We start from the raw sequence: 18168 nt of genomic DNA on the forward strand, positions 1-18168 counted from the left end.
CTTGCGAACAAGTGGCCATATACGTCAACGGGATTGGGACCTTCACACACACACATACATATATATATTTGTTTGTTTTTATATATCATTATTTTCTTAATTTGAACTTTGAAGTTAAACTATTTAAGTTTAGAAGCCTAAGTAAAATACTTCCTATGTTCCAAGATAAGTATTTTAAAAAAAAAAAAAACAAAATTAACTTTTTAAGAAAATAAGTTTTATTACTTTTTTATTGTATTAATAGTAGTGAATAAATTACTAAATTTATTCATATTGGTCCACGGTGAATGGGAGTGATGGTTTATTTTTTATAAATTTAATAAAAGAAGGATAAATTAGTAGTATTACAAAAAAAAATTATATATATATATTACATTGAGATGGAGTAGCTTCAATAATTAAAAGAGTGAACTTTAATTTCATACAGATCCCATGGATAATTAGTTCAATGTTTTCTTGCCAAAAAAAAGACTTGAAGTGGTCAAACTTGTAAAATGTGCATGAGTATTTATTAATTGTTTTTTAGTAAATTTTAATTAATAATTATATATATTCTCTTTGTTTCAAAATAGACTAAATAGTTGAGTTTTTTTTTTTTTTTTTTGGGGAGAATTTAACTTTTAATCATAGTAAGTTTTTATTATTTTTGTATTGCATTGATAGCAAATGTCTCATTAACTCAATGGGTTAGTGTTTCTAGTAAATTTTGGAATGTTGACTCTATATATTTATTAATCTAATTTTTAATTCTTTTTGTCTTGTAATATATATATATATGTGTGTGTGTGTGTGTGAATTACCAAATTTATCCTAAGTAAAAGACAAAAAATACTTCTTCAAAATGAGTACCCTTGTGTTTAATTAAGAAAATTTAACTTTTGATGATAGTGAGTTTTTATTATTTTTGTATTGCACTTATGAGAGTGAATTACTAAGTTTATCCTTAAATAAATAAATAAATAAAAAGTACTTTGAAATTAGCGTACACATTTTTCTCCTTTTTCAATGAAACATGTATTTTGGTAGGTTAAGAATTTTGGGACTACATATGTTACATGTTGTTGTTGACCCGTGACTATCGTCAAGTAGGTGATTATTGTCGAGAAAGTCCTGCCATAAATAGTAAATTTACCAATTCTGAGAATTAGTACATCGATCAGATATTCAGACACCAGACAATGCAGATTCGGTTTGAAAAGAAGATTAAATTTTAAAAATTTGTGGGCCAACTATCACGTGGTAGTGGGCCCAAACTCAAACGGAAAACGTCAAAGACCCGTTTATCTGTGAAGCGTCGGTCATATTTTCCTCCCCTGCCGTTGGGCCCATTACTGACCCAAGAGGAGCGACCAAACGACGTCAACTTACAATATCCAAAAAAATATTGTCTATCTTTGGCATGTCCAAATTACATAGACGATTCCAAAAATGGATTTATATCTATAATATATATTTTTTATTTAATATTGATTAAACAAGTACACTAATTACAAAATATTATTTGTTAAATAAACGAGTAGTGTGGTATTAAAGGAATGTTTAAGTTCACTTTGTTTAATAAAATAATCATAGGTTAACATAACACTATTATGACCAAAAGAACATGAATTGCAAGCCTTCCATCCATTTATAAATCTAATAAAGTTGGATGGATTATTTTAAAACAAATCACATTTAAGTTTTTTTTTTTTGTATATAAGATAAATAAATAAATATAACTCTGTTAGGATTAGATTTGTCAATGAATCGAATTTTGATCTGAATCGGATCTGATTATTCATATATGGATTGAGAAAACTTTTGATAATTCGTTACCTTAACAAATCGGATATGAATTATAGATAATTTGAGATTAAAATTATATATATATTATTACATTACAATATACTATATATGAATATTATATATATTAATTACCTACTATTAAATATATATATATATATATATAAATTATTTGTCACTATATTCATTCAGTTGCGTAGTTATATTATGCACCATTCTATATATTAACAATTTTCTACTTCATCTAACCTTAACCTATACATGTTACTGAATATGATTTTAATCCGAATCCGAGCTAAATAGAATATGTTACCAAACGGGCCCTTAGTAATTCAATCCTATGTTATTCTATGCATCTATCCATCTCTCACCTTCTATAATAACTAGACCTGTCAGTGGAGCAGATCTTGATCCGATCAGGCGGATCTGGATTGAACAAAAAATCTGATAACCCGATTACGATTTAAATCCAATAATCCGTTAGCCTAACAAATCAGATATGAATTATGTTGACCTAATCCGAGTAAAATTATATATATATATATATATAAATAATTATTTATCGATAATTTTACACACACACACATATATATCAGATTTGTATTAGAGATAACCCAAAAAACCCAAAAATAAAAATAAAAAATCATAATATTATATGTACAATAGTGTAATGTTTTCATCCACATACTAATAAATCTTCTAATATACATACTAATAATATCATACTCTTTATTAATTAACAAAGAGTAAATATATATATATATATATATATATATATTTGTTTATTTCATATTTTACTTAGTTTTTATTTTATATCTTTTTCTATAATCATTGTTCTTTTTTTCTTTTGACATTAATTTATATTTTTTTTTCTATTTTTTAATAAAAAAATTACATTTTTATCGAATCAAATATTCATTTATTAACAAATCAGAATCGGATTGACTTACAAAAAATCCGTCGAATTATCATATCAGATCGAACCGACTAAAATGTTTTTTGAATTTGAATAATTTAATGCAAATCCGATCCATTTACAGATATAATAATAACCCATTAAATGAAACTTTTGTAACACCAAATTTACCATCCGCAATCAAAATATATTACATAATATATAATGTGGGTTATTCTTGAATTAGTGCGTTACACGAGTGTTTGCGTGTGTTACATGACTGTTACGTCTGTTTTTTTTTTTCCCGGAAAGTATGGCTTTCTACGCAGTAACAATGCATTTTAATTTTAAAAAAAAGTGTCACAGCAAGAAATATACTAAATAAGGAGAGTGAGAGAGGTGGTCATATATTGATATTTATAGCCAAACATGTCCCATCTGTTCTGTACCACGCATCTTCACATAGGCCAAAATGTGGGGCCCTCACACACTTACAAAAAATTAAATATTTCTCCCACCGTGGACCACCCGCCTCATGGCCACTGAAAAAGCACAATGACGCAAAAGGACAAAAGACAGATACAAAAAGGCAACCAAATATATTTACCAATGACCAACGTCATTGTTACTGCAGTAAAAAGAGAAAAATGCCTTTTTACCCTTTCTTTTTCTGGAGACTTTTCCAACCCTTGTAGGCTCTAGCAAGGGACACAAATGGAAGGAAAAAATAGAGCAAAAACAGAAAGAGAGCTGGCAAAATTCTTCCTTCTTAAAATGGAGCTGTTAAGGATCTAGAGAGAGACTGCTTTTTGGGAAGCTGAGAAGGAGCTGCCAAACAGGACTGATAAACACAAAAAATATTAAAAAATTGAGTGTTGTTACCATGAAAACAATCTCACTAAACTCTCTTTTAAATTAACACATCTTGAAATAATAATAATGCACAAATTATATCTATCACACTGCCAATATTAAAACATTCTCACAAAAAAATTAAATTCAAAATATCATAAAATAAAATTTTATGTGATTATCAGAGATGATAGTTTAATTTGATCAAATGAATTCAAAAGAAAGTGGATGTACGGATTTGATTTACTCTAAATGAATTTTGATATGAAATTTTGATAATCTTATTCTCACATAATTTTTTTTTTTAAACGGTTACATACGCACCTCAATATTTACACACAAGAATAATGAAAAGTAATTCGACTTTCAAATGTATTCGAATAATAATTTATGTAAATAGGAGATAACATTATTAAATTTTATGACCATCATGTCATCCACTATTCACATAAAATTTATTTAGACTTGTCTATTGTTGGTGGACCCCTTATGACTACTCTTTCTTATACGCAATCATAATATAAAAAAATAAATATAAAAATAAAAAAGAGAACTCATGACAACTTCCATGAGTTCAACCTCATAGTAGTATTATTAAGAAAGTTTTTGAGTAACCTACTGATTCTATTTTATACCATGTTTGGTAATACTAATAATAACAAACAAACAGATTAAGCTTCTATTAAGCAAGGAAAATAATGAAGTGGTCCCTTTGAATGTTACCTTTTTATATAAATTCTCCCTCAGCAGTTGTTTTCTGAGCTTGGCATTTTCACCCACTAGGTGTGCAACTTCTTCCTCCAACTCATTTATGTAAGCCTGTAAAATATCTTAGACAACGTCAGGATCAGTCTGATCACAGAAACAGAATTTAATTAAATCATTAGAAAATATCAAATAATTAACTTTAAAATAAATTAAATGTAGTTTTTTTTTTTTTAAAATCCACGATGCTTAAATTTATTAAATATATAAATATAAAAATATATTGTAAATTTGTTCTAATCCTATCTATATATACATATATGTGTGTATATATATATATAGAGAGAGAGAGATTTTTCCTGCTTTCTAGCTCTAGACCGGGCGGCCGAGTCTCTGTTCTTGATCAACCGCATGACTTTGAGATCTCTGGAATCATGGTCATTTTGTGGAGGCCTTTTATTGGCTAAAGAAGAAAACACAGCAGTTGAGGAGGCCAAAGATTGTAAGGGAGGCCAAAAGGAGGGGATTCCATGGTTTACTACTTGTGGGTTTGACCTCAAATGATCGGCAGTGGTGTTTTTAGGGTAGTCAAGCCCTGAATTCAAACTCAAGACGGTGGTCGGGCGAGGGGGCGGCCCCCTTGCGCCGCCGCCACCGGCGGAGGAGGGCTGATGATGAAAGTAGTCATCCATGGTTGGTGGGTCTTTGTTGAAAGCGCGAGTCAAGAAGTCCTGGAAAGCGGCGGCGGAGGCGGTGGTGGGATGGTGGTGGAGGGAGGAGTGGGTATTGATGTCTTCCCAGACCTCCTCCATGGACTTTTTTCTGGTGGTGGTGGGGGTGGATGGTGGTGGGGGGAATATTTGAGATGAAGGTGAAGGAGTGGTTGATGAAGAAGATGTGGTGGTGGTGGTCCATGCGGAGGACGACTTCGCTGAGAGTGGTGATGTTGAGATTGCTTTGGTGCTGCTACTTATGTTGTTTGCGCCTGATGAAGAAGACCACATGCTGTGTGTGGAAGTCTAGAGAGAGAAGGATGAGATTGAAAGCTGGGATAGAGAGAGAAACAGAGAGTTCACTATCTCTCGTTTCTGTGTAATTTGTGTAAAGTAGTGGCGAGTTGCACCTGACTATGGTGGGGGTCTTTAATATGGAGTTGGAGCGACTACGGAAATACTAGTAAAGTAGTAGCTACTTGCTACTAGTGAAATGAAACTCATAATATGTTGACTCTATTGCCCCGCCCCGTTTACATTACAAAGTGACAAGTGGACAACTAACTCTTATTTAATTGAGTAAATTATACAGAGTTGGGTAAAGGGCGCAATAAACCCCCTCAACTTAAAAAAAAAAAAAAAAAACACACAGCCTCAAGTATCTAAAAAGTGCAATTTTAAGATAAACTCAAAATCTTCCCTTTTTGGGTTATTGGAGATGTTAGATTACAAAATTATCCTTTAATAGAATGAGGGTGTTTGATTGCAAAAATAAATAAATAAATAAATAAAATAAAATAAAAATAATAAAATTCCACCACCATCTAACTATTGTTCTTGTGCCAAAAAACTCTCCCTGAACTACAAACGAACTAATGATTTGTTGTAACTAAAGATATAATGATTTGTTGTAACTAAGGATATACTCATTACAAAAGACAATTTTACCCATTCTTATTAAATTATCTTTATTATCCTTTCTTATAAACAAAAATAAAAATTACAAAAATAAAATAAAATAAAATACAATGTTCTAACTTTCACTGAATTTAGCCATTTTCTAAAATAATTAACTTATTATTAAAACTTTACTATTGGAAGTAAATTTATTATACTCAGTTTAAACATCTTTACAGGGAAAAAATACTTTTAAAAAATATCTTTTCATATTGTATATTCATGAAATTTTTTAAAAATTACTTAAAAAGTTTTTAATTTTTTTTTCTATTTAAGAATTTTATTTAAAAAAATTAATTTCAATAATTAATGGTAAATTTATGCTATTTGATGGGAAATATGTCATTAAAATAGTATAATTTTTTTCGTATTTATTTTATGAAGAAAAATATACTAAGTGTAATTCAATAAGAAAGATAATTCATGGGGCATTGTTTACAAAATATAGTTCCAGGAGATTATTTGCAAATTTAGACATAGTTCAGGGGGGTTATTTGCACTTACCCTTAATATTCTAATGGTAATGAGGGTAACATTGTCATTTTCAAATTACAACCTAAGTCACGTGACTATTTATCCGGAAAAGCAAACGGAACAGTGACGCCGGATGTTAATTAAAATAGTATAATTTTAAATGATTTTTAAAAAATTAATTTCAATAATTAATGGTAAATTTATGCACATTTGATGGGAAATATGTCATTAAAATAGTATAATTTTTTTCGTATTTATTTTATGAAGAAAAATATACTAAGTGTAATTCAATAAGAAAAGACATTATGGTCATTTAATAAAAAAATGATAATTCAATAATTCATAGGGCATTGTGTACAAAATATAGTTCCAGAGGGTTATTTGCAAATTTGGAAATAGTTCAGGGGAGTTATTTGCACTTTACCTTTAATATTCTAATGTAATAAGGATAACATTGTCATTTTCAAATTACAACCTACGTTACATGCCTATTTAACTAGCAAAGCAAACGAAACAGTGACGCCAGATGTTTTTTGCAAAAAAAAAAAGAGATAGTTTATGGGGTTTTCTGTAAACAAATAGAAGTTTAAGGGATTTTTTGGGAGAGAGAATAAAGATCAGGGGGGTTATTTGCACTTTACCCTAGAGAGTTCAACATAACATCCGATATATTAGACTACTTATATATATATTTAATATTTTTAAGACTCTTGTTACTTTACTGGAAGTGTCCGTTAATCTATTAATATTTATTATTTAGTAATTTAAAAGTTGGGTCAACTTATTTATCAACCCAATTTGAACACATTGGGTTAGTTTTATTTTACTACATAATAAAAGTGGTATAACCCGACCTGTCCCCAATGCGCCCCGCAATTAAACGGAGTACATGGGGTGGAGTCGGTACTTTGTCTACTTAAGTAGAGGCGATGATGGTATAACAATTATAAACCCATTCCGGAGTATGGACGGAGTTGGTACGACAGATTTTCTAACAGGGCGAAGTAAGGTTTAACCAAACCCGTCCAAACTCCGCCCCATTGCCATCCCTACACTTTCTGTGTCATCAGGAGCTCTTTTTTTTTTTTTTTTTTAAACCTGGCAAACAAACATTACAATCCAACATGAGTATAAGATCATCCATCTCAAAGAGATGATTCAGGAAACCAATCAACAAACACAGAACATAGCAGCCACCCATAGCACTGAACTATGGTAACTCAGCATAATGACAACTGCCATGTTGCAGCACCACTTGACGGCATTAGTCTCCTTTTGGGCTTATCAAAATAACTAGATACTAAAACCCATAGCAAATCAAAAATATAATCATCTTTAATTATACAGTCCAGAATAAGCTGGGCTTTCCTTTGGATTAACTCATCCACATGAAGAAGATCTAGCTCATTTTGATTACTATGCCGCAAAGTTGGGCCTAAGCCTGGGACCCTTTTATAATTAAGCCATATTGCAGCCCCATCCACACAACTAGAACAGCCGGTTCTAGAAGCTTACAACCCTTTTGTTGCGTGACGGCAACTCCATGGAAGACTGACCAAAACATTGACTTTGACATTGTACCATGACACGAAACAGAGCAGCACATAGTTCGAGGACGTCTTCGGAACGACGGAAACCGAATCAGAGGGTACTAAAATTTTACTGGCAAGCCTCTAGCCTCGGTATAGCCTGCATCAACATCAAAATCATCCATCCACTTACCACAGGCAAGGCCAACAATCCTCAGTTCAGAAGGAAACAGCTGATGGTATGTGTCAAAAAATGGTCAACTGGTGGAGCCCTCAAGATTACAACCATCTTCTCACAATTGCCCAACAATTGCTGATACAATTCTAAAAGATGTCTGGCTCGAGGATAGGTTTGGGACACGAAATCCCAATTCGAGAAAGACGTGGTCGGCCATTTAAGATTTCCTTCACCACCCAACCACGATCCATAGGCTATGGCTACTAGTTTAGATACAAAACTATCATTGGAACGGCCCGCCATAAGAACCCAGAGAGAAGAACCCCTCTGATAGAGAGAGAAGGAGGAAGGCAAGCATCGACAACTAAAAACAAAAAAACACAGAACAAACATGAGAATAAAACAGGAAACAAAGGAGAGTAGAACAATACTCGGATCAAAAGGAAAGATCGGCATAAATCGGTTATCGATTCGTCCAAGGAACAAAAATCCCAATTTTACAAGACTCTGCTCACATGTGCCTATCCGGACAGACAACCGACAAGATCTACGGACTGGAGAAGAGATGGAAGTCATTTTAAATAAGCCACACCTTCTTGGAGACATCTCCAAACTTTGATGAACAGAGGACCCAGACTTAGCGAGGAGCAAGTTGAGACGCGGTTCAACTTCTCTCACGTTACATTTCTCTCCCTCTAAAAAAATGGAATCTCTATATCGCTTAAACTTGATGATGATGAGTGAGAATCGCCGTTAAAACCACACTTCTGACTGGAAATAGGAAAAGCGACAGTTGGAAACCCTAGCAGAGAGGGGAAAGAAAGAGGAGGGGAGAGCTAGGAGCGTGTGTTATCATGAGTTGTTCAATTACTAAGGTAGGAAAACTATGGCAAAATATATGTGCAATAGAATGGAGAAAATAATTTTTATATAAGATAGAAAATAAAGAAGAAGTAATTTTTATATAAAGTAAAAAAATAAAATAAAAAGTAAAGATTTCATAATGTTTATCATTTAACTTCTTTTTAAAACCATGGAATTCACCCATACATATCTATAAATATATAAACATATAATGGTATATTGGCTTAGTTTCTAAATCTCATTTTAACTCCCTTTACTCTTAATTTAATCACGCATCGGGGATAGTTCGGTCCCTATGGCTTCATTTGGTTAGATTAAATAGCAACATAATATAGGAATTGAAAATTTTCTAAATATTTTAAAAGTTTGGTTAGCAGGAGAAGAAAATATTTGAGCAAACATTACTTTCCATAATCACCTAATTTTTTCATAAAATTTTCTTCCAAAATAATACAAGAAAATTCTGATTTCTTAGAAAAAAATTTATGAACCTACAATATTGTTGTTTCTTTTATAGTAACTATAAAATATAATTTTCTTGCAAATTTTTCATGCTAATTAAATTGACTTTGAAAATTATATTTTCCTCCACTTCAATTTTTATTTTTATTATTATTTTTTTAACTTTCACTTTTCACAACTAGTTTGAAATTACTCTAATAGAGTTAGGGGGTTTGAAAAAGAGTTTAAAACTGGCAAAGTCTCAAACTATAGTTTTTATTTTTCCTTCATTTTTTTATGATAATTTTAAATTTTAACAACATTTTTGTTAGAGAAAAGTGCAAAAAAACCCCCTAAACTATTGCCATATCTGCAATAAACTCCCTGAACTATCAAAAATGCAAATAACCCCCTAAACTATACAATTTTGTTACAGTTGACCCAATCCGGCAAACGGCCGGCCAAAATTTGTTCTTCATTAGATCGCGTGTTTCTAACGCGGCATGATATATAAAAATATGGACAATATTGTCCTTATAAATTTGAAAAGTCTAATTTGCCCCTCTTAAAAAAACACAAATTATATTGACACCCAAACACGCCTTATAATTACTGTTCATCTTCTTCCTCTTACTGTTCTTCATCTACTTCTACCTAAACCCCTCTCTCTCCCTCCCTCTACCTGTATAATATATATATATATATATATATATATATATATATATATATCAACTGAAGATATAACAAAGATAAACTCAACCACACACCCAAACCCAATTGAAACTCTACCATACCCAAACCTAAACCCAAACCCAAACCCAAACCCAAACCCAACGAAAATACACCAATCCACAGCCACCACTATGCATTATGTCCTCCACCGCCGCCGTTCCTCTTGTAATTATGAGAGCAATCAAAACCGAGAGCGAGACCAGGATGACGAAGAAGAAGGGTTCTTTATCTCTTCCTCATATTGATTGGCTCAGACCCATATGACGAAGAAGCATGATTGAAGAAGAAGATGATGATTGAAGGTTGGCAGAGTGTTGGAAGCCATCATTTAAACGGATTTTTCGCCGCCGTCACGTCCATTTTGGGTTTTCAAACCTCCCAATTTCTCTCTTTAGCAGAACTCTGTCTCTACAAATAGATATATATATATATATATGAACAAGCCCGTAATGCCCTTTTGTTGCCAGAAAAAAGGGAGAAAAAAAATGGTAACTCTAGTTCTATTGCAAGGAAAAAAAAAAAATGTTAATTCAAACCATATATATATACAGGTAATTATGGTAGTAACTAATTTAATTTGGTAATCCAGAAACACTGAAAATATGATTTCCATCTCTACAACTTATTTGACAAAAGAAAAAACACATCAAACCCATAACCGCCGGTCCACCACCACCTTCAACCAAAACCATCATTGCTCTCCACCCAAAACCTCCAAAGTCACCATTCTGCCTGACCAATCCACCCTAGCAGGAAAAATGAAATTGATCATGGCTTTACCAAATTTCCCCAAATCATATTCAACTAAAAATAAAAAAATCCCCAAATCACGAACTCTGCAACTGGTTTGGTTTTTTGCTGCCGTCGAACCCAGAAACGGCGCCGACGAGGACAGAGGATAGCGGCACAAGGAGTTACTGGTGAGGCGGTGAGGATGCGTTAGGTGTGGCACAAGGAGTTACGAGAGACCATCACCGTATGCGCTGTCGACAACACTAGGATGTCAGACCTGCTCTCGTTGTCTGCTGCCGTGAAGAGGTCGGCTGTGAAGAGATCATCCGGTAAGGACTCGGCCGCAATTGTAATACCCCTAGTTTTCAAAAGGATAAAATGGGAATATTTTGGTTTGTTTTTCATTTTTTTTTAAATTATTGGACTTATTTGTTATTTGGTTAAATTAGTTGATTTATTATTATTTGTGTGTATTTAATTTAATTGTTGTATTGTAATTGTTTATGTATGTTAAAATAATTATTTATCTGTTTTATGTTAATTGGCTGTGTTGCTTTAACTATTTAATTTTTGCTTTAATTTAATTGTGTTTTTTTTTACTTAAACGTAGGGTTAAATGACGTATGTTTTAATAGGATTTATTTGGTTTATATTTTAGGGTTATTTTAATTTAAGTTAGGGTTTCATTTATTCATGGTGTAGCCGACTTGTAAATTTAATTGAATTAAACATAGGTTAAATAATAGCCTATATATATAAAACTGTATGGTCTGCTAGGGTTGGAGAAACAAAAACAAAACTCTATTCACGGAATAGTATTTTGAGAGGAAAACAGAGAGGGTTCTTGAGAGAATCTGTGAGGCTAATGGAGGAAGGATAGAGGACGAGCAGAGGAGTTGCTCGTGGGTAAGTCAAGAAGCAACAGAGGAATAGAAGGTTTATCAAAGGAGGAAAACAATCTGGGGAATTTTGAAACGTAGAGACGGCGTAGAGGTTTTAATTCAAAATCTCATAGGCAAGTTTCATTCTGTCTCCTTCCTATAAACTTGTGTTCTGTGCATTCTATATAGTCTCCAGGGGTTAATTCAACCTTTAAAACTAAGAGTTGATGCATGTTATATTAGACTGTAACCTGTTTTACGTTTAAATAACTGAAATTGGGTTTTTCTCAAACTGTGTTGTTTTGATTTAAACTTCTGTCAATCAAGTTCATAATAGAATTTAAGAAGTTTCTATGATTTTTGGGACTTGTATTGAACCTTAAGAACTTTAAGGAAACTTGGAGCAGAGGAGTGGTCTTCGCCGGAAGCGAAGAAGATAAACAGAGGAAAAGAAAATTGTTTCAGTTGAAGCTTTGTTAATACATTCATATTGGAATATGTAGGGTTTCTAGGACTTTAGGAACTTAAATAGAACCCTAGGAATGTTAAAACGATTTAGGATAGGACATTGGGCTTCGCCGGAAGAGCAGACGACAACCGGACGAAGCAGAAACGAAGCAGTGAAGCAGAGAGGGGCTCTCAGGGGTGAGAGCCGGCTCCTAAATGGTGGGAGCCGGCTCCCATGAAGAGAGAGCCGGCTCTCCATGAGGGGGAGCCGGCTCTAGAAGCCTAGGAGCAGGCTCCAATAAAGGGGAGCCGGCTCCCATGGGAAAAAACCCCTACGGGTGTTTTCTGCAATTTTTCTGAAGTTCAGGGGCTTAAAGGTAATTACTGGAAAGTGATGGGGGGGGGTTTTAAATGATTAAAATTAACTTGTTAAAGCCTTCAAATAGTTGGTTTATGCTAAGGAGCTAAACCTAAATGCATGTCATAAAACATAAGCTTATAATAGGCCTACTGTCAAGGAAGGAGGAATGCTTGTTTTGCTAAGTTGTTTTGACAACTTAATTTGGACTGACATTGTAATTATTGTTAGAATTTATATCAATGATATATTTAGCATAGTTCAATTCCAGGAATGTTGGGTATGACGTCATGTACTCGTATCTAATAAGTTGTATATTGTCGGGAGTAGTGGAAGGTTAGTTGCTAGTTTCGTGTTAGCGAATTAAATGAAACTGGTATAAAATACTTTTGAAGTTTCATATGATGTACTTAAACTTTGGAGTGTCATTATATCCGACACAGAATTTTATAATGGGGAATTACATAGATGCCATGAGATTTAATTATAGATTTGCATGCCGTAAAGGATTTGGGAGGATGTAAATGCTAGTCATTATTTTAACATTTAAAACGAACTAGTATGGATGTGTTGATTTGGAATTCTAGTATAATGTGCAGTTTAAAATTCTGATATTCATTATATTATGTTATGGAGGATAATTGCTGAACTGTCTTAATTTTGGTTCAGTCAATTACATGGAAATGGATGGTTTAAATTGTTTATTCTTATTTTAACAATTTAAAAGGAAAATCTATGATTATAAACATATACTGGATGCATGATAGGATCTTATCAATATCTGATTTCTATTGTGTTGGTTTCCGGATGGATTTGATGTTCAAACATGTGTGCATCATTGATGGATCATTTGCATTATATGTACCGGTATGAGACGGTGACATATTAGGGATGGATTAGATAAAAAAAAAAAAAAGCTAAGTCCTACCCCTTTCATACATATGGAATGGATTAACTCAAACAGTTAACTCCTACATGGATGCATGTCCTGTCAACTAGAACAGTTGAACGACATAATGGATGGTTGCTTTACTTTTCTGTATTAGGAAGAGATTTAAATATATACTTAAGTGCCGTGATACGAGCTTGAGTCTCCTGATCATGGTTAGGGTGCGTATATCGCCTAGGATTGATAACCAGGCTTGATGATGTTTCCTTGGTTGTTCTACTCTGGTTGAGACGGATTATGTGGGCTGGTGAACGTCCTATAGTGTGTACTTAAATCTATATGGACTATCTTAGCTATTGTTGAGCTCTCTAGGATGTATCTGCGTATCGGGTTTATGTATGGATTGTAGTGGCATGGAACTTGCATGTGGGCCTGACCCACCCTTATTTTTCAGGTGATCGTCTATAACAGGTTTAGAGCTTGTTCGTGGTGATGCAGATACAGTCATTCACTCTTCCGACTAAATAGGGTTTTTCTTTCTGGTTTTAGTTTTGGATTTTATTCTGTAAAGTTTTATCAGTTGAGATTATTAGGGGTCCACTAGTTGGATTCTCGAGTTGTACGGATTGGAAAGTTAATTTATATTAAAACTTTTATTTTTGGAGGTTTTACAATTAGAATTCTTTTCAGCATATCATTATTTTATTCTTAATTCAGTTTTATTCCTGCTTGTTTATATATTAATTGTCTGGTATCCTTCGGATCTGTGCCCGGACTTGATCACCCGTGGTTCTAGAATCGAGGGGTATCACACGATGGTCCATCTCTGCCGCTCGGCTCTCTGTCGCCTTTTCTTCGGTTCTTCGCGGAACACGTGGGACATGTTGGTGATCTGGAACGCCGACGAGGACGACGGCTGCTTGCCGTCGGTGTCGCGGGTCAACGACGACATAAACGAGGTGGCGCCATAAATGGCCGGCGAGATCGATGTGCTCCCTCTCCTCTCTGTGTCTCTTTGTGGTTTTTTACTTCTTCCACAGAGATATATAGTGTGTGTGTGTGTGTGTGTGTGTGTGTGTGTGTGTGTATACGTATATTTATAATATACACACACACAGAAATAGAGAGAGGGAGATAGAAATGACGTAATATTGAATAAGGGTAAAATTGTCTTTTTTCTTTTCCGGTGGCCTAAGTGGGCAAATTGCAAAAAAATGAAAGTTCAGGGGTTTTTTTTTATAATTTAAGGGAGTTAGTTGCAAAACCCTCATAGTTTAGGAGGGTTTTTTGCACTTTTCTCTTTTTGTTATTATAATTGTTAAATATTTGACTATACTTAAATTTTTTTAGAAAATTTATCTTAAATCTGTTTAAACTCTTTTTTTTTTTTTTTTTTTTTTTTTAGATATATATGTATATCGGCTTTGATGTATATGTAATTTCCACCACTTTTATATTTAAGATAAATATGTGTGTGTATATATACAAACTAATATTTTCATCAGAAATATTCACTTATTTTAATGTTTAGTATTGTTTTGTTAATATATTAATATGTTTATATTTTCTTTTAGATCCATAATCCACCATAATAGTTTTTGGGTGAAAATATGTGATTTTTTTTTTCTTTTCCCAATAACACTTATAATTTTTCCATCACATTTTTCAAAGGTTAATTTGATTTTTTCTTCTTCAGTAGAGGTTTTTACTTGAGAAGTAAAAAGTATGCTCTAGAAATGAAATTTGAAAACTGATGATGCTGTCCATCATCAGTTCAATGGTAATTTTTGTATTACCAAAGTTTCACTGAATGTTCTTTTCATACCCTTTTATAAATTTTTAGAGAGTTAAACTATCCCCTAAAATTTTTCATTTTCCTTTCAAATATTTAAATCAATCATAAAAATATAGAGTCTACTTGATTTGTAATTCTGAAAGCAGTTCTTAAAAATTCAAAAAAATATAAAACTATTTTCAGAGAATAATCTCTTATAATTATCTAAAAACATGCATTTTTATAACTAAAATTTTATAAAATATTTTTGAGAAAACTGAACCGAGCTCTAATTTTTATGTACGGTTTTATATTTTCAATTTTTCAGATAACAAAATTTTTTTTTTCCGTAATTACAAACCGTGCAAAATTTCGTCCATTTCTTTTCACTCTTTTATCAAAATGGGGCAAACAGTCATAGAAAAATGTGTTTTGAAGAGTTGGTTTACTCCTATCAACTAAAAGAAAAGTAAATTTTAAGACCAACCAAACCAAACGATTGAATGGCCAAAAATAAACTGGGAGACTTTTTATACCAACCAAACGATTGAATGGCCAAAAACAAACTGGTTTTGGTTTTTACAGCCTCTTAAGCGACTTTCTATTCTTTCTTTTTCTTCTCTTATTTTCTCCTCTACTAGGGATGTCAATTTTTACTGCCCCGCCGAGGTCCCGTCCCTTCTCGCCCTGTTAATAATAAATATGGGAATACTTTCTATACCGTTGGAGCGGGCATGGATACAAATTTTGTACCCGTCGCGGGTTACAGGGTGGGTAAGAGTTCAGTATACATATCCTAGAGACCCGGCCCCGGCCCGCTAAGCATATAAACTTGGTATTAAATTTACTTTTGTTTTAGTTATGGTGGAAGTTGGAGCTTAGAATTTCTTGTGATTTGGTTGTATTAAACTTTTATTTTTGTTTATTATGTTCTCTGAATTATGTTATGTGCATGTTAGTTTTTTATTTGTGTTGGGATACATAATTTCATTTATGTTGTGCCATTCCCAGGCTTTCCACATTTTAAATAGCAGGAGACTTAAGTTTCAAAAAGTGGGAGAAAAAAATTTGTTAGCGGGGCGAGCACGGGGGCATAATATTTCCCAACGGGGCGGGACTGGACATGAAAATTCAACCCGTCACGGGTCTCGGGGTGAGCATGGACTTGACAAAAATTAAAAAGGGCGGGGCGGGATTTAGGGAAACCCGCTCCAACCCCACCAAGTTGCCATTCCTATCGGACCACTCTCTTTTCAAAACCGTATGAGATAAAGAAATAATCTTTTTTTATTAAATTTGTAAAAGAATAAATAAAATCATCAAACGAAAACAAATTAGAAAATTGAAATATATATATATTTTTAAAAAGTATTCATTGAAACTAGACATTTATTCAACTGAATTTTCATATAATATTTTTTTAAAAAAAATAAACTAAATGAGTTTTAAGCTATATTATGTTTTTATCTTCGTCCTGTAATAAAAAAATTATTTTTACAATTCTCTAAATCAAGTAGATTCTTTTCTTTTTCCTCTCTCTCTCTCTCTGTCTCTCTATCTATATTTCTTTTCCATCCCGTTGTCTTCTCCACAATGATGATAACAAGCAGCCAAAAGATGATGGTCACGAATATGTAAAAAAAATTTAAAAGGTATTCATTGAAATTAGATATTTATTCAACTGAATTTTCATATAATATTTTTTTAAAAAAAATTAACTAAATGAGTTTTAAGCTATACGGAGTGTTATCTTTTTATCTTCGTCCTGTAAAAAAAATATATATATATTCTTACAAATCTCAATCGAGTAGATTGTTTTCTTTTTCCTCTCTCTCTCTCTCTCTCAATCTTTTCCATCCCATTCTCTTCTCCAAAATGATGATAGCAAACAGCCAAAAGATGGTGGTCACGAGACAAGAACGTACCATAAATGTCCATTGTGCCAAACGCATGTTGCTTTACATTTTAAGACTTGGCCACCCCCTTCAGCACGTGGACACACTACCTGACGAGGGAGGCTTCTTTTAAGGTCCATTACTACACGAAAGGATGGCAATCGGGCCGGACGGAAATCTCATTCATCACTTTTATTCTCGGCAATATTTTTATCACTACTCCTATTTTCATTTTTGTTTAAAATTTTATCCTCATTTCCAAACACGCTCTTGCCCCGCCCCGCCCCGCCCCGCTCCGCTCCCAGAACTGATTAATGATTAGTTATATATCATAATATATAAGAATATTTAAATAAATATACACCCTAAACAGGGCAAAGCAGGCGGGTTTATCCTATTCCTATCTCGCTGGAGTTTCAAAAATTACCCATCCATATTTTCAATTATATAAAAAGGTTTCCGAACCCGCACTAAAGGAGGCATATGGACAAGGGATAGAGTAAAAAATGTGTATAACCAAAAATAAGCAAATATCAACCATTCTTAGGGACATCATCTATTATATAGTACAGGGACTTTGTCGACAGAGTTAATGTTATTTCATATATCATAAAATAATAAAATTTAGAATTCGATTAATGTTATCTTCAATAAAAAAAATAAAAAAATTAACTTAATGAAATAAACAAAATGTCTAAGTTGATAATGAAAGAAATTAACTTAATCATTGAAAATTAAAAGACAAATAATTACTTTTATATTAAGTTAAACAATTTTTCTAAACGGATGTCGTTTTCGTGTTAGAACACGCTCTCGCATTCATACTCACACTCACTCCATTCTAATTGACTTAAGCATTGTCGTTTCGCACTTTTCCTCCTATTCCCTCTTAATGTGAGTGGCTCGTATAATGAACTTGTACCGCAAAAGAAATGAATCCCTTTTTTATGCTACATTTGCCGCCTAGATTTTTCATATCTTAGGTTCCGAGTATAATATAAAAAGGACAGTACTTATGTCCTCACAATTTTTAGTGAGTGAGTATATAACTTACCATATGTTACTGGTTC

The 18168-nt window shown here is 32.9% G+C and overlaps 1 protein-coding gene across 1 annotated transcript; it reads right to left on the reverse strand.

Moving 5' to 3' along the window:
• Nucleotides 1-3015: 3015 nt before the first annotated feature.
• LOC132279079 (bZIP transcription factor 27-like) lies at nt 3016-5503 on the reverse strand. The gene is made up of 3 exons (XM_059781011.1): nt 4593-5503; nt 4253-4347; nt 3016-3518 (listed from the first exon to the last, which is right to left on the reverse strand). The coding sequence occupies exons 1-3, from the start codon at nt 5236-5238 to the stop codon at nt 3447-3449; spliced, it is 813 nt and encodes a 270-aa protein (XP_059636994.1). The 5' UTR covers nt 5239-5503; the 3' UTR covers nt 3016-3446.
• Between the last annotated feature and the right edge of the window lie 12665 nt (nt 5504-18168).

The sequence above is a fragment of the Cornus florida genome, unplaced genomic scaffold (assembly GCF_030987335.1).
Source record: "Cornus florida cultivar Cherokee Brave unplaced genomic scaffold, ASM3098733v1 CherokeeBrave_3.0.0_Hap2_Chr10, whole genome shotgun sequence".
In the NCBI taxonomy this organism is placed as follows: Eukaryota; Viridiplantae; Streptophyta; class Magnoliopsida; order Cornales; family Cornaceae; genus Cornus; species Cornus florida.

Excerpts from the sequence above, each read along its gene's own strand:
- LOC132279079 (XM_059781011.1), bottom strand. The coding sequence starts at position 5,238 with ATGTGGTCTTCTTCATCAGGCGCAAACAACATAAGTAGCAGCACCAAA. Across the intron at positions 4,348-4,592 it reads GTCTAGAGCTAGAAAGCAGG|CTTACATAAATGAGTTGGAG; the intron begins AAAAATCTCTCT and ends ATATTTTACAGG. Across the intron at positions 3,519-4,252 it reads GGGAGAATTTATATAAAAAG|TCCTGTTTGGCAGCTCCTTC; the intron begins GTAACATTCAAA and ends TGTGTTTATCAG.